This window comes from Bubalus bubalis, chromosome 10, assembly GCF_019923935.1.
Source record: "Bubalus bubalis isolate 160015118507 breed Murrah chromosome 10, NDDB_SH_1, whole genome shotgun sequence".
Taxonomy (NCBI): Eukaryota; Metazoa; Chordata; class Mammalia; order Artiodactyla; family Bovidae; genus Bubalus; species Bubalus bubalis.
This window is the reverse complement of record NC_059166.1, coordinates 78,027,598-78,055,244: the sequence shown is the minus strand read 5'-3', so window position 1 is coordinate 78,055,244 and position 27,647 is coordinate 78,027,598. Positions and strand designations below refer to the sequence as shown.

The 27,647-nt window shown below is 37.5% G+C and overlaps 1 protein-coding gene across 4 annotated transcripts in view; it reads right to left on the bottom strand.

Moving 5' to 3' along the window:
- Window positions 1-4,315: 4,315 nt before the first annotated feature.
- RNF217 (ring finger protein 217) overlaps window positions 4,316-27,647 on the bottom strand; it is a 128,442-nt gene continuing 105,110 nt past the window's right edge. The window contains exons 4-7 of one of the 4 annotated variants that reach the window (XM_025294792.3): window positions 21,748-21,949; window positions 16,006-16,077; window positions 14,235-14,342; window positions 4,316-13,905 (exon numbers count right to left, since the gene is read on the bottom strand). In XM_025294792.3, coding sequence (XP_025150577.3) covers window positions 14,269-14,342; window positions 16,006-16,077; window positions 21,748-21,949 — 348 coding nt within the window. In that variant the 3' untranslated portion in view covers window positions 4,316-13,905; window positions 14,235-14,268. Of the gene's footprint in view, window positions 14,343-16,005; window positions 16,078-21,747; window positions 21,950-27,647 lie in introns of all 4 variants that reach the window. The other 3 variants (XM_025294793.3, XM_025294794.3, XM_044924446.2) reach the window with 3 other exon arrangements.

Below are 27,647 nucleotides of genomic sequence, written 5' to 3'. Positions count from 1 at the left end.
AATCATTTTGTAGATATTTGATCGTCATTCTGAAGCATCTCCCAAATAATGCAATGATTCTGAGCGCCTCTGGTGGTTACAGGAAACGTTGTGGTAATGTGTCTGGTGTTTAGCTCACAGATTTCCTCCTCAGATGATCGAATGGTCCTAGCAATGAGCTAGCAACATGACTCCAAAAGTTCTTTCAGCAGCCTTTACTCATGTTGCTTGGGACTGGGCTTACGGTCTCCCGGAGTTAATTGCAGCCGCCAGTCTTTCCTGCCGAGCCAGCTGCTTTTTATGGTCAGAGGAGATAAACAGAGGCTCAATGGGAGATCTATTTCTGGATGTTGAAAGGGCTTCTGTGCTGCTGGCTGTGTGTGCGGGGGGAGTCCCCCAACCTCCCTCATGGAATGCCTGGATGATTTCTTGGGCTGTCCTCGTGCGGGTACTTCCTGTACCTAATTTAAATAGATCAGCTAAGAGAAACAAGTCTCAAAGAGTCTTAAAGTCTGCAATCATGTCTAACTAGGTAAACCAAAATTCTAATTTAGCAAGCCACTACTTTAATTCAACATTGAATTAATAACCAGGATGAGAAATCTATTAATTTGGGGTCACTACAAGCCTGTTGGGCTACAGTTCATAGGGTCACAAAGAGTTGGACACGACTGAGCAACTGAGCTCGCACGTTAAAACCCAGTGATTAAGAACGTTCTCTGGGTCAAGTGTGTTTTTTGTGAGAGAAGCAGAAGGGAGTTGCCATTCATTGATACTGCTTTGAACCTCCTTGTATGAACATTATCCCCAGTATATTTGTTCCCACTGTACAGTTGTTAAAGCAAAATTTAACTGTATACAATTATGAATGGTTTTTAATGCTGTAGTTTGACTTTATTACGTATTACTGTTCACATAATAATGTGAGAAATTCAAGGAAGGGAAATTGTCTATAGAAAGACCGAACACCTGTTTCAAGGCCATACTACCCAGGAGCAGGCAGCAGAAGCCAGGTCTTTGGGTTCAAGTCACACTCTTTCAGTACCCCAGAGCATCATATTCATGTGATCTAAGTTCCTTGCTTAAGCATTCAAGTCATCTGGAAGTTTATACCACTCCACAAACTTTCAGTTGTAAAATTAATGAGTCACAGGTATGAAATGCCTAGTGTGAGGTATACAGTCAATACCTGCCTAATATCTTTGTATGTTAACATGTGGTCACTAGACTTATTGTGGTGATCACTTTGAAACGTATACAAAAATCAAATTACTATGTTGTGTAACAGGAACCAACAGTGTTCTAGATCAATTATACTTCAAAAATGAACTCAGAAAAACAGATAAGATCCGTGGTTACCAGAGGCAGGGAGGAGGGGGAACAAAGATTGGAGCAAGTCAATCAAAAGGCACGAACTTTTAGCAATAAGATAAGTACTAGGGATGTAAGGGGAAGAAGGCAATGGCACCCCACTCCAGTACTTTTGCTGGAAAATCCCATGGATGGAGGAGCCTGGTGGGCTGCAGTCCATGGGGTTGCTAGAGTCGGACACGACTGAGCGACTTCACTTTCACTTTTCACTTTCATGCATTGGAGAAGGAAATGGCAACCCACTCCAGTGTTCTTGCCTGGAGAATCCCAGGGACGGGGGAGCCTGGTGGGCTGCCATCTATGGGGTCACACAGAGTCGGACACGACTTAAGTGACTCAGCAGCAGCAGCAGGGATGTAAGGCACAATAGGATAAATATAATTAACACTGCTCATGTGACATATGGAAGTTTTTAAGAAAGTGAATCTTTAAGTTCTCATCACAAAGAAAAATTGTTTTTTCTATTTTAAAAAATGTTCTATCTATATGAGATGACGGGTGTTCACTAAACTTTATTGTGATAATCCTTTCATGATGTATTGATATGTAAGTCAAATCCTGATGCTGTATACCTTAAACCTTTGCCTAGCACTCTCTCCATTAGACCGGTGTTGGGGCCTTGTCTTCTCTGAAATGCATATACATTATGTATCATTTTACAAAGGAGGGTTCAATCCGTGGGTTGGGAAGATCCCCTGGAGAAGGGAAAAGCTACCCATTCCAGTATTTTGGCCTGGAGAATTCCATGGACTATACAGTCCATGGAGTCACAAAGAGTCGGACACGACTGAGCATCTTTCACTTTCTTTGCAAAAAAATTGCAGATGTTAAAAAATGGATAAGGTAGCTTGCCTGATTCCCTGGTTAATAAGAGGAGATGAGGAAGCAATCTAGTGCTGTGACTCAAGGGTCTTCCTCAGCCTGGGTTCAGATCTCAGCTCTGTCCCTGACAGGCTTTATGATGGGGCAAGTTACTTAAACTCAGTCAGTGAGCTTTCTGGGTGGTGCTAGTGGTAAAGAGCCTGCCTGCTAATGTAGGAGACATGAGAGACGTGGGTTCAATCCCTGGCTCAGGAATATCCCCTGGAGGAAGGCATGGCAACCCGCTCCAGTATTCTCGCCTGGAGAATCCCATGGACAGAGGAGCCTAGAGGGCTAAGGCCATGACTGAAGTGACTTAAAACACATACAATGCTAACAAATAATTTAACAGTGGTTAATTCTAATGTTTTGGGGGGATCAGACACTCTAATGTCACAAAAAAAATGCCTTTGGTTCTGAAATCAGATGGGGTTTGCAACTGTTCTGACTTCGTCTCCACCTGGATCCAGGCTCTTCCAGGTAACTCCTGGCTCCTTTTTCCTATTCTAGCTTCTCAAATGTCCTTTTCTTTCCTCTTTCCTTTCCCTTCTCCCTTTCATCCCATTCTCCTTCTGTTCCTTTTCTTTTGGATACTGTTTAATTAAGACATAGAGAATTCGTCAGCCAGGTTTAGAAGTGATCTGGCGAATGGAAGATGCAGCCAGGACTCTGCTGATAGCTGTCTTCTAGCCTCACCATAACATTAGATTGAACTTAAAAATTCACCTCAATTAAAAGACAAGCAAACAGAACTTCCTTTACACATGCAGGATGAGACAGCCTCGGGATGTGCTGCTGATGCACAGATGTCACAGCCTCGCTGCCCCTCCCCTTGTGCACGTGCAGGAGACCCACCTCTCTTGGAACCCTGTCCACGGGGGTGGGCAACAGTGGACGTGGGCCCTGCAGGGAGGCAGCAAGCAGCGCCAGGACCCCACACACCCTATCCGTCCTCTGGCCAGTGCCTTGTCTAACACCCAGATGAAGTGATACCGTATTTTTTTATCATCCCTTTCTAGTCAATGACCATCCCCCGCCCCCAAAGTAACCAGTGTTGTATCTTTCATCACCATTGATTACTTTCATCTGTGTTGATGGTTGTATCGACGTATCCTTGCTGCGTCTGGCTTCATTTGTTCAACAACGTCTGTGAGAGTCAACCACATTTTTGTGCATCGCTCTGTTGTTGAGTCGTTATGTCCAACTCTTTTGCAACCACATGGACTGTAGCCCACCAGGCTCCTCTGTTCATGGGATTTCCCAGGCAAGAATACTGGAGTATGTTGCCATTTTCTTCTCCAGGGCATCTTCCTGACCCAGGCATCTAACCTGCGTCTCCTGCATTGGCAGGTGAATTCTTTACCACTGAGCCACCAGGGAAGCCCATGCATCACTCTGTAGATTTTTTAAATCATTCTTTTTCATTGTTATTGTCTTATAGTATTTAATCATATAAATATATGTAAATATACCCCAGTATACTTGTCCACTTTACTGTTGTCAGGAATGCTTATACATGTCCTTTGGCCAACAAATGCCCTTGTTTCCCTAATGATAGAGCTGCTGCTGCTAAGTCGCTTCAGTCATGTCCGACTCTGTGCAACCCCAGAGATGGAAGCCTACCAGGCTCTTCTGTCTCTGGGATTCTCCAGGCAAGAACACTGGAGTGGGGTGCCATTGCCTTCTCCGAATGATAGAGCTAAGAAGGCGTTATAAGGAAGGCATATATATTTAGCGTTAATGGTTAGCAGTTTCTACTTTTCCCACTCCATGCCAGCCCCTTCTGTCTGAGGAGCAGTCACTACCCTAAGCCAGACTCTTACTTTCACAGTATTTGTGTCTCCATCACACTCCATGCAGAATGATCGTCACAGGCCTGTGTGTTTTCCTCAAAATCTGCCACAGCAACACAACACGACCCACCTTCCAAAATGCACACCCGTGAATTTCTGTGCATTCCTGCTTTTCCATTCTTAAGAATCTGGTGCAGAAATGACTTCAATAACTTTCCAGATTTACTTCCATACATGTAATTTTGGCACTGTCCAATATTACCTTTTGATGTCTTTAAATTCCAAATCTACTGGGAAAGAAACCAAGAGTCTTCTCTTTTAAAAACTTTTATTAGGCATTGCTAGATGATGGTGCATGATGTCCTGCACACATCATGCAAGTAAACAGCACTCCACAGGAATCCACACAACAGTTCATACAGTGACAAAGTAGTTGGTTCCCTTTATAGTCTGCATCCAAGTAGAGTGAATGTTGTTACACCCCTCCATGAGATCTGATCTCATGATTAAGATTACCCTTCCATTCTAGAACAATCAACCAAAAGCAACAAAAAATAAATGTAGAAGCCCAACCACAACACAGAGCCATAAGGACATTACTAAAAGTCCAAAATTGGACTCCAAAGTCTTACAAGGTGTCCATCTTTTGAAAAGCTTGACCCTAAAATTTGTGTGATCTGACACGTGGGTTGCTTTTACCGCCAGCAGCAAGTGAGAATGTATTTATGAAGGATCGTTACACTGATACATATCTACTGAAAATTCTTGAGGTAATAGATTTTTAAATTTCACTGCTTAAAAAAAAAGAAAATCTGTTAATTTCCATGTCCCATCCAGCAGGACATATCGGTTGGCAGGAAGATTCTTCTCCTCTTTTTTTCTTTGTCAAATATTTACACATATTTGCATATACAACCTGTGTCTTTGTCTTTTCTAAACACATGATTTATTTTAATTATTTGTTATACATTCATCAGGAAAAGTTGAATTATATACTATGGTACATAAAGAATACAACACCACCAGCTTTTTGTATAAAACTAACATAAAAGGCAAAGACCAAGAAGAGCAGGATAATATATTGTCCAAATGTCTCACTGTTGATAAAGCCCACTGTGAATGAGTAACTCCATTTAAACAGCAAACACCATCAATTCTTCGGCATCTCTGTGGAATTACAGACAAAGTATTATCAAAGACAAGTGGTAGTAAACTGGTCAAATTCCTGAAGTACCATATAATTACTTTTATTTTTAATCCTTTGTAATTTTGTCCTAATTGTAGCTATAAAGACTTATAGCCATTCCAACTCTTGTTTTAAACTTTAATAATCAGCATTCTTTTTGGTGGCTTAAAAATACATTTCAGTTGTAATGGCTTCAGTTTATGGTGTTTAAGATCCTTTTTTAAAATACTTTAGCTTAAAAATGACAATGAATTTAAGAAAAATATATTGGCTAACCTGCTGTTCTGGAGAAAATACAGTGAATGAAGGTGGCAAATGCAGCCTACATATATATATTCCTAAAGTGTCTCATCAGCACTTTAAATAGAAGGACAAAGAAACACTCACAAAAATACATGGCTCTTCAGATAAGAAACAAAGTCAAGTGAAAAAAATAAGGCACTAATAACAGAGATAAATGTTTCATACTCTCATCACACAAAGCACCATATGGAAGGTTAAAGGGCCTATACATTAGTGCTATTGGAAAATGGTAATAAACCCAGTTTCCCTGACCTTAATTCACTAATTTCTTCTCTTCTTAAAAGTAATTAATGTATAAACAGTAGAATACTGGGGGGAGGAATTATATATTATGCTAAAAGCACAATTCATGGAACCAACAGCATGAAATAACCACTTGGAGATAAGAAGCCCATCACTCTAAAAATGTAAGAAATTAAAGTCTTAAACACTCCCAATTGTTTGACATTTTCATCACAACAGAATCTGTTTCCTTTCCAATTTTCTTTTAGGAATTTCTACAAAAGAGTATTAATATTTTCTATTTTCTTTCTACATCCCTCTTTCTTAAAATATATTCAAAATGACTTCCTCCATATAGTTTTATGAATACCAAAGTTAATAGTATGACCAATGAAATGTAGAAAGGGATAAAAAGTAAAATTACATAAATATTTGCCAATGTCATTGAAAAAGCAAAGAAAATCTCTTTTCAACCAGGCTCATATATTACTATGAAAAGGAGTATGCCATTATTAATGTTACAGAAAATGAAAAGAATGTAATGAGACTATGACAAGATCTGGTACAACCTACTAGTCAAAGTCACTCATCTTAAAATTTAAGACATTCTTTTCATTTGCTATTGTTTGTGAGAATGTAATTTAAATGGAATATATTCTGGTAATTCAAAGGAAATAAAATTTATTCTTTAGAACTGCAATTTCTAAATATACAATAATGACAGATTAAAGACTCAAATGTTTTTCTTTTTAGTATTTTAAATTCGTTTTGAAAAAGAGAACAGGCCCACAATTTTGCAACGTATATATACATATAAATAAATTTGTTTCATGAAGACATCTAATAATTTTGTTTGCAATAAAAACAAAACAACTAACTGTTGTGGCTTCTTAATAATGTGTTAACCTAACAACATGTTTATGCCACTGTTTTCATGTTCTTTCAACATAAAATTATTTTTATGATATCTCAAAATGTATTACTTATTAAACTAATAATGTCTTTCATAATAAACAAGATTGTCAATTAATTTTTATATTAAAAATCTGTAACAGATTGTCCTTGTTAAGGTGTATATATATATATATATATATATATATATATATATATTTGCCAATATACCAATTAGTGTTCTAAGTTTCATACAAGATACAAGGTAGGTTTACTTTTTTCAAGACCATCTAAAGACTTTTAATTATGATGAATATGATCAAATAACAAAATTAAGCTATTGCCATATAGAATTTAAAATAATACGTCTTAAAGAAAGGGTTTGTAATCAGCTGATAAAAATCACACTTTACCTAGAATTTTCTTTATAAAGGAACATAAAGCATGCTAATTTTGTATAAACTGAAAATTTCAGATACTTCTATCATATATTTAGATAGTGTTTACTTGAAAGAATAAAGGTATATTTGGACATAGAAGAAATAATATATAGTGAAAAATATTATTTTTAAGAACTTGACTGAATTATTCACACTATTCCTCTAGTGGGAGCATGAGGTGAACACCTAACTTTACAGGGAACTGATAACCAAAGTAGTGGGCCAGCTACAAGGAAAAATTTGAAGTAACATTATCTCAGCAATTTGGGGGGCATATAACACCCAAGTTTGACTCTCCCTTAGGTTCTTCCATATTATGTAATAAACCTATACTAATATACCTTGAGTGTGGGTTTTCATATCAATGAAAATGTTGAACATCTGCAAACTTTGCATGGTTTCTCTAGAAAAGGGCTGATATGAGTTACATTCAATGCCATCCACTGTAGATTATCAAAAAGTCTAATAATGTTCACAGAGTAAGGATCCATGGTCAAGTCTTACATACAAATGTGACATTATAAATCCAGCCTTAAGACCAAGCTGTGGGATTTTTGTTGAAACAAAGACCCTCAGGCACACATCTGGCCATTTTGGATGAATCAAGAATGACTTGGGGGTCACACTGAAAGAATATCCACACATGCTTTCTGTCCAACTAAGATGCAAACACAATATTGACCTTACAATAGTCCTGAAGCAATTCTGAAAGCTACGTTTTAGAGTATTTCTAGGCTCTCTGATTCAACTGACATCTTCTCATTCATTTTACTTCATTTTACTTCTTATCAGAGGGCTGGGCCTGGTGTGCTGCCATCCATGGGGTCACAAAGAATCCAACAGGACTTAAGGACTGAGGAACAACAGAAGGGCAGGCAGGGTGTTCCAACTCCTATCAAGGAGAGGGACAGTGTTCCAAGCTGTCCTGGCATGTTTCAACTTACAGATCTACTACCAGGGCCAAATTGTGGGGTCCTTTCAGTTTGAATTTCATTAGTCAAAAAAGTTAATGGTCAGACAGAAGTTATCCCACATTCAGTCAAGACAGGAAGGGGACTGCAGAGGGAAAAAGCAAGATAACTAAGAAATCTGGAAAGAAAACAGAAACTTGATGTTCAAGTATGTGGATATCACTTTACAAGCAGGGAAAAAAGTAGTATGATGGATCAGAGCGACAAAAATGTGGGATAACCCTGAAAAAACAAAAAAAAATATTTTCTATGCTAATAAGGTGTGTAAACTAAGCAAAGCAGAGTTAAATACACCTAATGAAATTTCTTTTGTAAACTAACAGGAAGTGGCCAAAAAAGGTAGTAGCAATCTTCTATGTTTTTTAAAAAAATTCATTGCCTTTTAAGGCCATATTGATAGTCTCAAAACAGTCACTTCTTTAGCCAAAAAAGAACATAATTTCTAACGTGGAAAGTTACATGCTCCTAAAATTGGCACCATGTATGAGGCTATATAGTCCATAGGGCTGCAAAGAGTCAGACATGACTGAGTGACTAATACTTTTTTTTTCATGAGGAAATGTAAAGTATGTGATACTTGAAGGCTTCAGCTAATGATCCAAAAAGACGACTGCAAGTCTCACACTACTGAGACTGTTTCTTGGATTCTGAATAAGTGACTAAAGTTCCAGCCCCAGAATAGCGATGTACAGTACAAACCCCACACACCAGCTGGCTGTGAAATGAGTATAGCTTTACCCTCTGTGCCGTGCTTAGTCCCTCTCGTGTCTGACTCTTTGTGACCCCCATGGACTGTAGCCTACAGGCTCCTCTGTCCATGGAGATTCTCCAAGCAAGAATACTGGAGTGGGTAGTCATGCCCTCCTTCAGGGGATCTTCCCAGCCCAGGGATCAAGCCCAGGTCTCCCACATTGCAGGTGGATTCTTTACCATCTGAGCCACCAGCAAAGCCCCTCTATGATTTACAAAGAAGTGTCTTTCTCTTTTAAAGGTTTGCATTGGAAAGGTAGCATTTCACCATCTTGCTGCTGCTGCTGCTAAGTCACTTCAGTCGTGTCTGACTCTGTGCGACCCCATAGACGGCACTCCCCAAATTTGGACTCTGATTTCGTTCATACCAAATTTATAATTATTTCATAACTATTAAAACAATAATTATGGATATTCATATTAAAATGGCATTTGCAACTTATTTTCCAGAGGAAGATGTCATAATTAAAATACAATGATTTGAACAAACAAAATATGCTTACACTGGCTATTAACGGTAGTTCTGATTTACTATGGTACTAGTTGGTGGAATTTCTTTTATAGATTTCATGAAAAATAAAAAATGCAGCTAAAACGTGCACTGGAAACTAACTTAATATTTTAAACAAATATTCCAATGAAGTTATTAGGTAACATGTATTAATTGCTTGCTAGGTTCGAGCTCCTAATACCAATTTTTAGAATTACTATATGTTTCGGAAACTTGGCTATATCTTTTTCAGGTATGTTTTACTTGTTTTAAATTTTCCGCTTCTGATTCCACCCTCCTCCCTGCTCGCCTGCCAGATTTAAAGAGGTGACATCTATTTGCTAATACTGTTATTCTACTGTCTCCATCGAAACACTGCAATCAGTTTCTTTAACTCTGTCAGATTACTTAAAATGACACAAGTATTTTAAAGTGCATTATTGGACCTTAAGGCTATATTTATAATAGGCATTAACACAAAACAATAAAGCTGACCACAGGAAAGATTACTTTCAAGAGTTGAGATAGATCTCGGCCACAAATATGAAAGGTTAAGCACACAATCCAAAAGGAAGACTGACATTAAGGCATATGTGCAGCTTGCATAAAAAATTCAAATATAAAATGGCATTTGGTATGAATTTTTATCTTGGTACTTAATGAAGTATACTAATTAATATTACTTAGGCCACTAACTTTTATAATCATGAATTCAATAGAGCTTATAAAGTAGTATTAAAAACAACTGCATTGTTTAATAAGGGAGAAACTAGATCAATGTGTTGGCAGATGTACTGTAATTTGACAAAGGTCCAGGAGGAATGAAACTGCCTTGCAGGTTCCTAAGTGAGTTTTTAACCCACTCCTTTCCTCCTCTTTTCTACTGCAGAGGAGCTGGTTAGAGTCTCAGCGGAGTGGAGAAAATGAGGTTGGGTTGTTTGGGGACTGGAAAACTGTTTGAAGGTATTGTAGGGGAGCCTTGGGCCATCTGTTTGGGTGACAGGATCAAAAGATAAAGACTCACCTGTGGCCTTGGGACTCAAGAGATGATGGGTTGACACAAGACAGGGAATTTCCTGACAGGCACTAATGAATCCGATATCACAGAAAGGACAGCACAATTACAGATATCAGGTTGTAACCTGACCAGTGTTTAATTATCTTTGATTGTTTTCCAGTCTGCTCTACCTTTAGGAAACAATAGCACCTATCACAAAATCAGGGTGGTGGCAAGAGAATGCTGTTTGTGCCAAAGGTGTGATTCCTCTTTTCTTCTTAACTCCACATACAGAAGTCCTTCAGGAAATGCTGGGAATCATTGTCAAATAAATGTCATGCTGTTCTGTTTATAAGCACCCCAAAAAACCACCAACTTTATGTACACTCAAAGTTATTTTTCTGTGGATAATGTGGTCATTCATAATTACCAACATATTGCTTCCTACTTTTCACAATGGCATAATTAAGTTCCTCTGTGGAACAACATGCATGAACATGGATAGTGTTTTTAAAATGTGACAAACATGATCACTTTAGCCATTTCACTTAAATTCCTCAAGTTTTCAAACTAGGCAATCCAAACATCAATGTATCTTTCTCTCATTATATTATAGACATCTCATTTCACTTTATTTTTATTGGAATAAGATGAATTTTCTTTTGTATTGGCAAGATATTTATTTGGCTAATCAAGCATGAGGACAAATTATCCTGCAAAATATGCTTTTCTTCAAAAATGGTGCACTTTTACACAACTTTTTCTCCAAGAAAAGGGTCTTAAATATATTATTTCTATGATTTTCATTCATTGAAAATGCATTAAAATTTTATTACAAATATAAAAACCAAATTTAAAAACTTATGAAAATGTTCACACAGTGACAAAAATATATGTAAAGGGTCTTCACCAATGTTTTGTAACAGAGAAGTGAAAACAATCTTGATGTCCATTTAATAGGGGACTGATTAAATAAATTAATGTATGCCCCTCAATGGAATATGTAGTTAATTTACAAAAGAATGAGGTAACTCTATTTAAACACTTATGGAAATCTGTCTACCAATACATAGTAAAATGAAAAATAGTCACAGGACAGTAAGCATATTATTATTCTATTTGTACAAAACTAATACATACACAGATACACATACACACATACATATTTACTTATTTGTATATTTTTAGATAGTATCTGGAAAGACCTATACCAAACCATTAACAGTGGTTACCACTAGAAAATAAGGGGTGGGGAAAAGTAGAGGAATTTGTATTGTATAATTCCTTATAGCTGATTTTTTTAAAGGAGCATATATTGCATTTATAATGAAAAATATTAAAATGATAAGCCTTGGATAAAAAGATATTCATCTTATGCACATCTTTTTCTAAAGTCATTTTTAAAATTTCCTCCAAAAGGTAAGGTTGTTTTACCTTCAATGTTGGCACTAACATATAAATAATCTCTTTTATCTTTCTCCTTCTTTTTTAAGATCTTAATGACACTTAGCAAAAAAAGTCACAAATACCTACTGTAAGTCACTGGCAGGGCAAGGCCTGATATATAGCAACTCTGAAAGTGAAAAATGCACACATTAATTTAAAAAAGTCTACGAAATATAAAAATGAAAATCCTGTGCAATGCTGTGCACACTATCACAAGTGTTGATGAAAGAGCCTTCACTGATAACAGACACTGCTCTGTAAGTGGAAAACTGGAACATTTCCAAATAATATAAAAATATCTCCAAAAGATAAGTTATTCAAAGAAAGGAATAAAAAATCCCTGAGTAGGCCAAAGACAACAGACACACAGATACAATAACCTAAGGAGATAGATTATCCAAGACCAGAGAGTATATTATTTAGCTAGTTGGTATATATGTATTCATATGCAGCCATGTATATATCTAAATATATATACATACACATATCATACATAGACACTTCCACTAGATTTAGAATTCATCACATGCACACATCATTAAACTAACACCTAAGTCCAGGAAGGGAAAGACTAATTTACAAAAATCCAGCACTTTTATGACAAAATTATGTGGATTTAGGGCTAGAACTTTCCATTCTCTCAGTTTTCTTACTAAAGGATGTAGCCTAGGCACTCAATAAATATTTGTTGGATTGATAGATAGTCGGATGAATGGAAAAACAGTGTAGAGGCACGGATGAATTCGTGAAGCTACAGCATGACTTCTTGTATCATGTTATGTTTTGAAATATGCTATTCTAGGACCGTAAGTGGACACAGCCTCCTCTAACTGGAAACAGATTAGTCCAGCAGTGAAGTTTTTCTGAGTGTTACTCAGAGAATGGAAGTGCTGGCTTGTTATCTGTGCACATAAACTTCACTATCACGGACTTTTTAGATCAAATAAAAATGATAAATGTTATACTCTGAAGCCCAACAAGACAAACTATCCATGTTAATGCATGTTTTATCACATAATCTATTTCAATTAAGAAAAGGCAGGTGACAAGTAAATGCTACATCAATGCCAATAACTAATGTTAAGGATTTGGAGACAAGTGGAAACTTTAGGCTTCTTAGGGGTCTTTAATGATGAACACTCATAATGAAAACAAAATAAAACACAATTTAGTTACTTGTCCTTTTCTTACTTTTAAAGACTCTCAGTTGGGTAAAACATCCTGAATTTTTTTTTTTTTCATTTTTTGCTTCCTTCTCTAAAAGCAGTTTATGTTTTAGATAAACCTGTGAACATAAAAAGTTTTATTTCAAATCACCCCTCCATAAGAAGATACCAACACATTATTATGCATTGAAGCAGTAAACATAAGAAAAATCCTTCAAAAACAGTATTTGTTATTATGAAAAACTTGGGGATAAACAGAGAGAGAGAGAAAGGAGAGGTGAGAGGGTGGGGTTTTAAATAATACCATATGCTTAATCTAAAGCATAATTATTATCATCACAAGTTGGTTAAACAATTAGCAGAATGGGGATATGTTCAAAGGCCTCAGCAGTTCTCTCTACAGCAAACTCATTTAAATTAACTATAGACTGAAGCAAGTATGCCAACATGTAAGAAATCTGAAAAGAAGACTGAATGTTTAGGTCTCGAGAATTTCCTAGAAGCAGCCTATCAGTTTTGTCAGTTTATAAAGTTTGATAATCCTTGAGGCGACTCTGCACAAATTTTCGTGTGTGCATCTGAGACACACAGAGAAACAGCAAGAAACAGAAAGGGTCAACATCAAAACAGCCTGTTGTCTACGCTGACTTGAATTCAGTACGTTACCAAATTATGCCCACAAAGGAACGATCGTCTTTAAATACGTCTACAAAAAATGTGGAAAAATAGTGTAGAGGCATGGAACTCGACAAGAACAAGGTATTGGACCTAGTTTTAATATAGATACGTATATACACACACATTCACACCCCTACACGTATACACTTCAGTAACTACGATTCTTCTCCTTTAGTTTCATTAGTTCCTTTTTGGGCATTGAGATTTGTAACAATGAGAGCATCTGAAGGAGGAAGGAATTATATGCTTGGGCCACAGATGAAAATAGGTGCATGTGATGAGCCTCCATCTTCTGAAAGGTGGCCTTGCTTGTTGGTGCAGGTGGCACTTGAGTTATTCACCCCAAGTCTCAGAAGAAGGCCTGGAGGGAGAGTTAGGGACAAAGACAGTCTAAGCAATGCTCAGGAGACACATGCTCAGACAGTTTTGAGGATAACTGGTTCTAATTAAAGTACTGTCTTCCAAGAATCACGAAGAGTCTATGATATAGATGTTTATAGTCTATGAAAGTGACCGTTTCGTAGGAGCAGCAATCTGTATATGGAAAGGACAGGATACCATGTTGGGAATGCACTGGAGCTAGAGGCATTGTGGCCTGCAGAGAACACGGGGAAGAGGAGGCAGAAGGTTCCTCTAGGCGGTTGCAAGGTGCAGCCCTCTGACGCGTGTATCATCCTGTGCGGTTCTTACCCAGACCAGCGCTGTCAGATGACATCATCTACATTTACCAGTGCATTCCTGTCCGTGATCGTTTTCTCTGTTTTTTACAAAGGCAATAGATAGGAAATACAAATAAACCTGGGGATTAAAAAAAAAGAAAAAGATGAAAGCTAATTAAAAGAACAGGCTTTTAGTACGATAGATTTGTAACATTTCTATTTTCAAATGTTCATTTTGCAAGCTATTTATTAATAATCATTATTTAGTAATACATGAAAAGAGGGAAGATACCTATGCTATGAAACGTACTTAGTTTTTCAAGATTCTCTTCTTTATTCTTTTTGTTTTTTGTTTTTCAAACTCTCTCCTCACCTTTTAACAGTCTGTGACACCAGTTTTGATATGAATTTTTTTTCATCAAAATATCAAAACTTAAGTTTAAGTCTTCTTTATTAACCCTGGTTATATCTTTCACACTGATATTCATGCTTCAGTTTCAGGCCATATAACATGTTACTCAAGAAGATGGGTGCTGGAGCAAATGTCAGCTTTGATTCCCAATTCTACCATTTGTGAGGTCCTAGTGACTAGCTTCGGAGAAGGCAATGGCACCCCACTCCAGTACTCTTGCCTGGAAAATCCCATGGATGGAGGAGCCTGGAAGGCTGCAGTCCACGGGGTCGCTGAGGGTCGGACATGACTGAGAGACTTCACTTTCCCTTTTCACTTTCATGCATTGGAGAAGGAAATGGCAACCCACTCCAGTGTTCTTGCCTGGAGAATCCCAGGGACGGGGGAGCCTGGTGGGCTGCCATCTATGGGGTCGCACAGAGTCGGACAGAACTGAAGTGACTTAGCTGCAGCAGCAGCAGTGACTAGCTTTAATTTCCTCAACTGTAAAATGCAGAAATAGCATCTACTTCATAAAGCCTCACTCACTGCAAGAACTTATGTCAGTTACTTTATAATTCTATCTATCCTGCACATACAAATTACTTGCTAAATAGAACTTTACCTATAAAACCAATTTATTTAGGAAAAAAAGAGAAATCCCATCCACTACATGGAGCAATTATCCAAGCAGCCTTTAGCTATCATGTTTGCTTTTAAATTCTCTAAAGCAATGGTTCTCAAAGTGTGGACCATAAGCATAAGCATCACCTAACCTTTTAGAACTAGACATCCATGGGTCCCGTCTCTACAGTGAATCAGAAACTAGGGCAAGGACCTGTTAACTTGTGTTTTAACCAGCCTTCATGGTTCTTATAAAGCACTCCAGAGTCTCAGAATCACTGCTTGCAATGTGTATTTTAATATACCTGTATGAATGAAACTGTATTTATCACTGATACATTTTCTATTTGTCAGTGCTCAATTTTATGTTGGGCAGGTGTTCCTACCCACATCAAACGTATCTTTTTGACCCAGGGAATCCTTTTATTAGAACTAACCAAACTGTACCAGAGCCTCTTTCCTTTGATGCTCTAAATCTGGGTTCTTGTCCACTGGAATCTTTTGGTAAAATTCTAGTGACACTAATTTTTGTATTAAAAGAGGGTTACTAATGCTTTATAAGAAATATGAATGAGAGTATTCATGGAGTGAAAAAGTGCCACACAAATACATCCTATATGAAACACACCCCTCCGAATCTATAAATCATGTGCTGATGGCTTATCTAGAGCAAGCACGGGCCAGGTATCTCCCCTACTTACTAACTGACTCACTGTTACATTTATACTCGTGTTCTCTCTACGGCACCCAGAGAATTCTTATCTCAAATACATTAAGTGCTTCTTACCGATGACAACTGCTATGGCCCCTAGCGCTAATCCCAAGACCAGAATTAGAGGTGCAACGAACAATTTTCCAGCTGGAAAACAAAAGGCAAACCATTTAGAGAGTCTTAAACTAAAACCAAAATACAAATTCAGCAACGCTTTTAAATATCACAGTGTGTATTTTTAAGGAGTCGTTATAATTAAGGCAATATTTCTCTGGAAATGTTATCAGATGTAGAACAAATATGTACATTCAGTAACTTCACTCAAGTCCTGGGCACATGGGTCATCCATCTCATAAATTACTTACCTTATACAACCAAGAAAATTCTAAAGCTACTGACTCACTTTATTCCACCAGAACCATTCAACTTTGTGCTTTTCCTTTAGATCTCTCCCATTTTCATTTTTTTTTTTTAATATCCTGAAAGATTAAAAAGGGAGTGACACATCCTGAGCCGGCAAAAGAAAATCTAATTAGCTCACAAAATGGAGAGCTCGTAGTGTTACAAAGGGCTCTGCCCAAGCCCACATCTGAAAACGTGATTTATTTATTTCCTGGGTCCAAAGGAAACTAACAACATGAACATCTAATATACTGAATGACAAATGGGATGTTTCAATACTGTTAGAGAAAATTACCAGTAGACACACAATATACTGAAGGTTATTCAAATAAATCATTTTAGCAAACTTAAAAAGGAAGCACTTATAAGAAGGCTAAACACTGGTAAGGATGCCAGTGGCATCAACCAGCATTTTTTCTTCTGAATGAATAACTGAGCAGTGATTACAATAAACTCTAGTTACAGCACAAAGTTCACAACTGGAATCCTGCTGGTGTTTTTTAAAAGGCACTAGCACAAAAATAGAGGCTAATAGTTAATGTCTTTACATCGTAATCTTATCATTACATGGTAATTTTATTCTCAAAGCATGTGATGTAGCAACAGCTACAGAACCCAAACACAAGAGAAGAGGAAAGAATGGACGGACTTTGCAGTAGAATCACATTGCTATTAAAGAATCAAGCGGCAACACCATTCTATAAATACGGATGGTAATTTGGAATAACCAACTACATTAGAAAACAGAAACATAATGCTGCCGTTTGCTGGAAATTTGTCAGAATAATATTAACATTTTTTATTCTTAAGAAAGGGTCTCTGGAACCACAGAAAATATAGAGAGAGAAAATATTTTTTTTTAGGAAATATATTTTTTAATATCTAATTTTGAAAAAATTGACATTCAGTTGACAAAATGTCTAACCATGAGGTTTACTTACTTTTTTCACCAATGATATAATTTATCAAGCAATACTAAATCCCACTGAACAATTATATTTTGTACACCCGTAAAGCTATGCTTGAGTTTAGAATATATTGACTTGCATATTTTAAGTGAATCTGTTTTCTCCTGTACATGTAGCTCAGTGTGATCATTCATATTTCTTTTTTAAGTAATTATCAATTTTCATAAGTGATATATTTTCATAAGAGTGATAAAACATGACTGCAAAGTAACAGCACTATTGTTTTCAAACATCACAGGACTCAAAGAACCAGATATGTGCTCTTTTTCTCTCTAGGAAGCAATAAACTTATTACAATCATGCGATCAATATTTGATACATGTTTAAGTCTACTTTTAAAACTGTCTTGAGGACAGTTAAGCTCAGATTCTGTTATTCCTAGATCACTAATAATTCTTTTAAAATACTATTCTCAATAGCTGAAACAATATTCTATTATATACATATATCCTATCTTATTTAAATATTTTAGTACTTATTTTTTGTTCCTTTTTCTCCTATTTTAAATTATTCTCGCAAGTACACCATTGTCAGCCTAGATTTATCATATTTTAAAATGTCTATCATGTTACCATCAAATTTATTTGTAAAAGAACTGCACAAAATTTCCAATTCATTCAATAGAGTATGGAAATTCAGCATAGAGTATTAACTTGACAAAATATTTGCTAATCAATCATCCAAAGAAACCTCATTTTATTTTAATTTACATTTCTCTGACTACTAATAATGCTGAATCTTTTAAAACATGTTTATTGGCTATCTTTATCTTTATTTCTTCAATTCTGGTTCCAGACTTCTTTTCTTTTTTTAAAAAAACTGATATTTATTTTTTGGGGGGCCTCCATTTCTTTTGCATATAAGCTATTTTTGTATATAAGTTACTTGTCAACAAGAAATCAATTAAAGACCTGCATTTTCTTCACCAATGTATTCTTTAATACTTTGAATATTTGTATGGAATAATATGAGAACTAAGCATTTTTCTGTCACTTTTATTCCCAATACCATTCACTGAAACATCTGCCTACTCCCTGAAAAAGTGAAAGTGAAAGTGTTAGTCAGTCATCTCTGACTCTTTGCGAACCCATGGACTGTGGCCTGCCAAGCTCTTCTGTCCATGGGATTCCCCAGGCAAGAATACTGGAGTGGGTTGCCATGCCCTTCTTCAGAGGATCTTCCCAACCAAGGGAATGAACCTAGGTCCTCCACATTGTGGGCACATTCTTTACTGTTTGAGCTACCCAGGAAGCCATTCACTGAAAAATCTGCCTACTAGGGAGATACTTCCATGTCAGAGGCTGCTAATTATCCTCCAATCGCTGTTCTGCTTTATTCTCTAGAGACAGAACCTCTGATCTGTAGCTGGGCAGATGGTGACATGAAATAAAGACCTTGTTTCTCATCCTCCAGGTGTGAGAGGAGGGCAGGCCCCTTTCCTGTCTCTATCCATGGACATCTGCAGGCTTCCCAAACTGTAGATCAGGGAAAGACAGAGGTCAGGAGGGCTTTGCTCATCCATCTACTCTCTTCCATGGCAGGGAGGAAGCAAGCTTGGGACTGACAGAGTAATTCCTTGTCCTGCCTTTTGTAGGGATGAGATGTTTGAAACTGAACTGCTCTTTTATTTAAAAACACTGCTTATAAAATCACTTTATTCCATTTTGTAAAATGTAATGGGTAACATGGATTATTGTATTCTTCCCTGTTTGTCCATAGGAGAAAAGTCCACATTTTCCTGCCATATTTGTGATGGTCTGACAGCAGTTTGAGATGGTCTAACAGCTGTCCTGAAGGTGGAAAAATATGTGTAGGAGAGAGAACTCACAAGGCCAGCTACTCCCTGCTTTGTCAGGTACATCCCGACACATGTGTGTACACACGTACACACACACACACGAAAATGGGCCCCAAAAGGAAACCATTTACAGAAATCTGACTGCAAAATTTAAAAATGAAGACAGTACAAAGAAAATATTTCCCTGCTGACATATAGGCTGTTAAATAACTTGACTGTATTTTATGATCTGGGAAGAGGATTCTGGTGGCATCAAGGCAAACAGTGAAAGAACCCAAAGAAAAGGTGTCCAAAATATCACTGGACAAATAGGGTGGGAAATAACTTTATTTAAGAATGACTAAACAGAAAAATGAAAAAAAAAAAAAAAGCATGGTCTAATCAAAGATTTTTAAAAATAAAAATGGAAGGAAACACCCTGCAAAAAATGGCACTGAAGTAGGAAAGAAAAGAACTGGCAATGCAGAAAAAGATACAAGTGTTGGTTTTTAGGTTGTTTTCTGTATATATAGACTTACAAATAGGTTATAGCTCAAAAACTTAATTTGCAATTAGCTTTCTCATGGTAGTATTGTTATAAACAGTGGTTAGATTCCCTAGGTATCTCTCCAAAGCCTACTAAACTAGTAAGTATATATTGGTTATATAATTGTAACATACACTATTATATGCAAATAAACCAAAAAGCACTAAAAATTATTAAAACCGATCTTGTCTGTATTCAATGCTATTGGTTATGGAACACTGCATTTAACTAAATAAAGCTCAGGAAGAGTGTTTTACAGAGATCCTATAAGTTTTTAGAAAATGATGGTACTGGTTTCCACATGATAAAATTAAATTTAAAATATATGTTCTATTATTTAGCTGTCAGAAGTGTATCATTACCACCAACTGTTCTGAGTAGCCTGCCATGATTCTAGCAAGGTGAGTGGTTTCACAACCCTAATGAAGTGATGGAGGGTTGAAGAGAGATATAAGAGAGTTTCATGAAGTAAGTAGAAAGGGAGACATGTGGATGATGTTTAAAAGTATTGCATACGTGAGAAAGACTGCCAGAGGAAGAAAGAATGGAGTTCTAGGTGATGAAGAAGAAAGCATATCTCATGGTAGGTATATTCCAAAGGAGTAGGGAGCCGTTAGAAGAAGAACTATTAGGCCAGAAGAACACTTCACGCAGGAATCTGTGTTTACGTTTGCATATTTGTATATGAGACCATGTGTTGCTGAGGATGAAGAAAGCAGTAAAAAGTCAATCCATAAAAGCATTTCATGCACGCATGCTAAGTTACTTCAGTTATGTCCGACTCTCTCTTTGTGACCCTGTGGACTGTGGCCCACCAGATTCCTCTGTCCATGGATTCTCCAGGCAAGAATACTGGAGTGGGTTGCCACTTCCTTCTCCAGGGTATCTTCCTGATCCAGGGATCAAAACCTTGGATATTTAAACTTGGGTCTGGGAAATAGATGGGGAAACAGTGGAAACAGTGTCAGACTTTATTTTTGGGGGCTCGAAGAAATCACTGCGGATGGTGACTGCAGCCATGAAATTAAAAGACGCTTACTCCTCGGAAGGAAAGTTATGACCAACCTAGATAGCATATTGAAAAGCAGAGACATTACTTTGCCAACAAAGGTTCGTATAGTCAAGGCTATGGTTTTTCCTGTGTGAGAGTTGGACTGTGAGGAAGGCTGAGTGCCAAAGAATTGATGCTTTTGAACTGTGGTGTTGGAGAAGACTCTTGAGAGTCCCTTGGACTGCAAGGAGATCCAACCAGTCCATTCTAGAGGAGATCAGCCCTGGGATTTCTTTGGAAGGAATGATGCTAAAGCTGAAACTCCAGTACTTTGGCCACCTCATGCGAAGAGTTGACTCATTGGAAAAGACCCTGATGCTGGGAGGGATTGGGGGCAGGAGAAGAAGGGGATGCCAGAGGATGAGATGGCTGGATGGCATCACTGAATGGACGTGAGTCTGGGTGAACTCTGGGAGTTGGTGATGGACAGGGAGGCCTGGCGTGCTGCGATTCATGGGGTGCAAAGAGTCTGACATGACTGAACGACTGATCTGATCTTGTATGCAATGAAGGCATTTGATGCTCATTTCATTAACTGTTAGTGATTAATATTGATATTAACTTCTAATACAATAGAAAATACATAGAAATAGAAAATATATATGACTTTTCAACTATATAGGTACAGTGGAACTCTATCACAAGACTCTGAAACACAGGGATTTTAAAAATTGTACTGTTGTGTCTTCCGTGAATAAACAGAGGTTATGTGTTAAGACCCACTGCTAGGTATCATCACTACAAAAATAAATGTGACAGTTTCCCCTTTCATCAAATCACTTACAACAGGGTTTCAGAAGACTAATAACTTCACATTTCTGTGGTATATTCAATTATTCGTTTTTTGAACAAAATCCACTTGCTCATATAGGTAGTGTCCTGCTAACAAACTTAAGTTTTTTTTATTTTAAACACAAAAGGAGAGAAAATGTCTTCCTCCTATTTTCAGCTAAACTAGAATGCATGGCAGGTGCTGAGATTTAGCATAGCTGTTGGATTACATTTCTAAACTCTATCATCATCACTGTGTACTTCCTGAGGAAGAGTCCTATAAATAATGTTGGACACTCACCACAGACTGACCCTCGCACTAATCTCCTTAGGTGAGGTCTCTCTGGGAGGTAGCGGTATTTGCATCCAAATATACTGAGGTTTGAGGTGTGGTCTCCAAAGAAACGGAGCTGGCGGTATCTCTCCCCACATCGATAACAAAAATTAGTGTTACACTGTGAACAGGTCATATGGTCACACCCTTCAGTTCTCTGGATGTGGATCTGTAACAGACAAAGAGAGAAAGAAGAACAAGGTTATTAAATTTTTAATAAAGGATGTATGGAACAAAAGATACAAGTTTCACCAAAATAAAAGCCTTAGATAGGATTCCTGAAGCTGTGAGTTTGCTTATAATCACATTCTTTAAGGCCATCTTTATATCAAACCCTTTAGATGTGTAAAGCTCATTAACATTTCAGATGCTGAAGCTGTTGGTTTATTTTGACTAATATAAACAAACACATCCTGAAGAAAATTCACTTTTCTTTCTAAACATACATCTCACTCAATGATTAGGAGGCAATTTAAAATGCTGTGAAGGTATATTTTGTTGATGCTATGATAAGCAAAAATGAGGTGGCCTGGGAAATAAGAAGAGACAAAGAGGATTCTTTAAAAGAAAGGATTACATAAAATTTTTTAAGGGACAGAAATTTCTCTTTGTGTAAGGGAATGACAATAGGTGTAAAGTGAAAGTGAAAGTCGCTCAGTTACGTCTAACTCTTTGCAACCCCATGGACTATTCAGTCCATGGAATTTTCCAGGTCAGAATACTGGAGAGGGTAGACTTTCCCTTCTCCAGGAGATCTTCCCAACTCTCTAACCCAGGGACTGAACCTAGTTGGGCGGATTCTTTACCAGCTGAGCCACCAGGAAAGCCCCAGTAGGTGTAAGTGTATTTGCAATGCCATCTTAGTTCCCAGCTCTCATGTTAGTTGCAAACGCCTGAACAGGACTGTGTATAGAATGCTACCTACAGGACTGTGTATAGAATGCTACCTGCAGGACTGTGTATACAATGCTACCTACAGGACTGTGTATACAATGCTACCTACAGGACTGTGTATACAATGCTACCTACAGGACTGTGTATACAATGCTACCTACAGGACTGTGTATACAATGCTACCTGCAGGACTGTGTATACAATGCTACCTGCAGGACTGTGTATACAATGCTACCTGCAGGACTGTGTATACAATGCTACCTGCAGGACTGTGTATACAATGCTACCTACAGGACTGTGTATACAATGCTACCTACAGGACTGTGTATACAATGCTACCTGCACAACTGTTGTCGTTGTCAAGTTAACAGGAAAATACAGAAGTTGTTGCTGTCGAGTTACAGGTAAATACTGAGATTACTCCTTATCTCCCAGGCTACAATTTAGATGATACTACTTACTTATATTACTTATGAGAATAAAAATGCGATAATATACATACAGGGACTAACCCATTTTGGAGGCACATACTGAGTCAGATCAGTACAATATTGGTTCCATTTATCCCTCCCCCTTCACTCACCTAAAACTGTGAGGAACCAAATACCTGGGCAGTGTAACTGGCATTCCCTGATTGCCAGGTGATCTCCTTTATCACTTCTTCATATGGATGATTCTTAGACTGATGCTAGACTAGAGAGTACCTTCCTGGACAGGCAAGGACTAGCTATGGTCAAGGGCATATGGGCATCAGTGGTCAAAGGTAACTACCAATCATTATTTGGTCAACAGAAGCCAAACTTGCTTTTCCTGTTATTGGCCACCTCATCTTTTTCAATTGTATTGATTTTTTTCCCCTTTTACCTGACAGTCCCTTGAGAGTGGACCCAGGTTTTGTGGAGCCTGAGATTATCTAATTAGAGGGGCTCAGGGAAGGCAGTGGTAAAGAGTTCACCTGTCAATGCAGGAGGTGCAGGCTTGATCCCTGGGTCATGAGGATCTCTAGGAGAAGAAAATGGCAAGCCACTCCAGTATTCTTGCCTGGAAAATGCCATGGACAGAGGAGACTGGTGGGCTACAGTCCATGAAGTTGCGAAGAGTTGTAGATGACTGAGCACACACACACTTAAAGGAGAAGCATGCAAATTACAAACTGGATGCCTACAAAGGGTCCCATGCAGGTGAGGATCTCTGCAGCTTAAGCTCTGCAGCTTCCTGGTCACTTCTCCCCTGACGGCCCCGTAGGGCCTGTTTCTATGAATAAGCCTGACGAGCAACTGCTGTGACTGATCCACTTAGCAGAGCAGATGGCATTTAGGAACGATGGAGGGCAAGGCCCTACTGAACCCTTGAATTATTTCTCATCCTTTAAACCACCTGAGCATTAGGAGAAAACATGTTCAGAGACAACTGCTAAGCATCCAAAATAAAGGTTACTTCTTCATATCCTCAACCTTTGGACTGTATATTGTATTTGATCTTGATATGGAGATAATAAATCTTAACAGATTTCCTAGCCACATACCATAGTGTTGTATGTGACCTATAAAGGGAGAAGGGCTAATATTTGCTTAGAGCCTATTATATACCAAACTTTGTACATACATAGCATCTTTACCCTCATGACCAACCATAAGACTGGCATGTTTATTCATAACCAGAGCTCAGAAAAGTACTCTGCTTGAATGAATGGAGAAAGGATTTGATTCATGTCTATTTTGTTATTATGCTAAGATGAAAGTCAAAGTGTTCGTTGCTCAGTTGTGTTCAACTCTTTGTGACCCCATGGACTGTAGCCCGTCAGGCTCCTCTGTCCATGGACTTCTCCAGGCAAGAATACTAGAGTGGGTTGCCATGCCTTCTCCAGGGATTCTTTGCAACCCAGGGATTGAACCCAGGTCTCTCACATTGCAGGCAGGGTCTTTACCATTTAAGCTACCCAGGAAGGTAAGCGCCCTCTTATCATAAACTTAAAGATAAAACCACAGGGTCAGTCATATTCTTTGCTGACAATGTCATCATGTCTGCCTCCTGCACGAGGCATGTCTGAGTCTTTCTGCTTGGCTTAGTTGCTCTCCGGACTAATCCACATTCTTCCTTTAAAATAATATTCAAACTTTTTCTGACAGGAAACTTGTTCTAATAAATTAAACTTGTCGCTGACAGTTCATTTGCCTCAAAATTTCATATTCAATTTTCACTGCCCTTTTACATCTGTTTGTAATACTTTTTATTGTGTTCTAAAATCTTTATGTGGTATATTCATTATGCATTTAAATACCGAAGACTGTACTTTCTAGCCTATTTTAAGTCTTTCCTTATTTCAAAAACAACACTCAAAACACAGCAGGCTACTAAAGTACAGTTACTCCAATAATAGGTCTACACAGGAAGTGATAAAATTCTAAGCTCTGATAATACTCTATGGGAACCCTATATGTTGCAGGGTTATATGGTTCTATAGAGTAATTTGAATATTTTACACACATAACAGCAATGACTTAATCATGAAAAATGGTTTCAGAACTTCTGTCAGGCACAGAGTGAATCCTCCAATACTATTGCAAATGTATCTTGATTATATATGAATATTTTATAACTTCAGGCTAAAAGAGAAATGCACTGACATAATGCAAGTTAACTTGTAACAAGAGACAGGACTTTTCACATTTGCTAATAAGCAAGTTATAATTTTGAACTTCTAACACCCAGAGGATGATAAATTTCATCTTCTAAATGAGTTCCCTGAATATATCTTTAAAGGTCACTCTTTTCAAAACATCAAAGCTTTTAAAAGTCGGTTTAAATTACATTTATGTAAAGTCCATTTTCTTTCTCAGTGAAGCTCTAAAAACATTTTTATTATAGCGTCAAAACATTCATCAATTTATCTCTGCTAAAAAACAAACTAATTGCCCAACTGTAATTCAGCATCAAAACTTTGTATCTAATTAAGAGATGGAGACAGGGTTAAGACAGATGAGATATTTCTAATCCACTAGATTAAACTGACTGCCCATAGGCCACAAACATCATTTGATTTGTTACCACAGACAGGGTTTCTTCTCTCCATCTATATCAAATAAAGATGGCTGATACATAAGGAGCTGAATATTTAAACACTACATGTTGCTTATATATCTCTATATTTACAAGTCATAAGATAAAATGTTCAGGATATGCCAGATATTTCTTTGATATGAGTTTGATATTAAGTCCACACAGTAGCAATAGATCGAAATGACAACATGGACCACCTCTGAGCCTATGACATTCTTTACAGGACATATGAACACCTGCAATGAGACATTAATCAATGTATCTACTCCCCTCTTTAAGCTGTTTACATTTAGTTTAATAAAATGCCCACAAACTATCTTAAATTCTAGTTCTATTGAACTAGAATTCAGCTGTTTATTTTCATACAGATTTTGCTTAATTCTAAGGTGGAAAAATAACAATAAATGTACTGCTAAATAGCCAACCTATTTTATAACTAAATCAGTACACATCTGCCTACAAGTATTTATCTCCACTTTCACCAAGAATTAAAGATTTATTTTATCCTTTACGTGGGGAAATGATAACTAAATTAACTGTTATCTATTACTGTTCCCAGTGAGATTTAGTCTATGTATAAAATGATTTTAATATATGCATTTGCCTCCGTGGCTTTGATATTGGGAGGGATGAGTTAGAAACAATAATTATGAGAGAAGGTTTTGGAGATCCGATGACTAACTCTTCATTCCTAATTTATCTCACTATTCTAATTCTCCACAACACAGGGATTTTTTTTTTTTTAATAATTTTATTTTTGGCTGTGCTGGGTCTTCACTGCTGTGCGGGTTTTCTTTTGTTGTGGTGTGTGGGGGCTACTCTCTAGGTGAAGTGTGCGGGCTTCTCACTGCAGCAGCGTCTCTTGTTGGGGAGAAGCGCGTGGGCTCCAGGGCACAGGCTTCCATAGCTGCAGCATGTGGGCTCAGTAATTGCAGCTCCCGGGCTCCAGAGCACAGGATCAACAGTTGTGGCACACGGGCTTAGCTGTTACATGGCATGTGGGATCTTCCTGGGTCAGGGATGGAACCCACGTCTCCTGAATTGGCAGGCAGATTCTCTAACATTGAGCCACCAAGGGCGCCCCAACACAGGATTTTTTAAAAGCAAACATATATGCAAAGCCTTCAAAGACCTGATTAAAAGCATGTAGCTAGAATTACTTGCCCAATTGTGAAATAAACAATAATAAGGGCAAAAATGAAACAATTCTAGACATGCTAAGACTCCTCTGTGCCTTTTCTGGGGCCATGACTTAAGGAAGCACTTCATTAAGTGAATGTGCAAGTCAAGAAGGACAATGTTACCACATACAAAAAAGGTGTAAGAAATCTCAGCGAATGGGTTCCAAAGCAATCAGTTCAATTTAGAACAGGAAGTCAGCTGGTTTCAAGAATGTCTTCAAAAAATAACAATGGAATATACAACAAGCAATAAAATTTATGAGGAACTAAATATTAAATAACATGATAAATAAAGTGGGTATTTCTATTCCCAGTAAGGGAGGAAGAAAAACAATAAGGACTTTCAGGAAAAGCAAAACAAAATAAAGGGCATGGAAGGTTCAAATATGAGGCATAACAAACTAGAGCATAATTGAGTTAACAGAGTGCACAAAGATGCAAGGGGCATGTTTCCTAGAAGTTGGGATTCCATAGACAGGGAACTGTAATCCTTGTTCCATAATTATTTGTTCTTGATACGTAAACACTCAACTGGTTTTCAAATATTAGAATCGTTCTTTAGGGAAAAAAGTTGTAAACATTAGAAAAGAGTGTGGAGGTTATTAAATTTGACAATATAAAAACAAAGTTACAGCTTACAGAAAATGGGAAACGGAGAAGCAGCAAGAATTGTAGGAGGACTAGATCCTCATATATACCTAAAACTGTTAGACACGGGACAGAAGTCTCTAC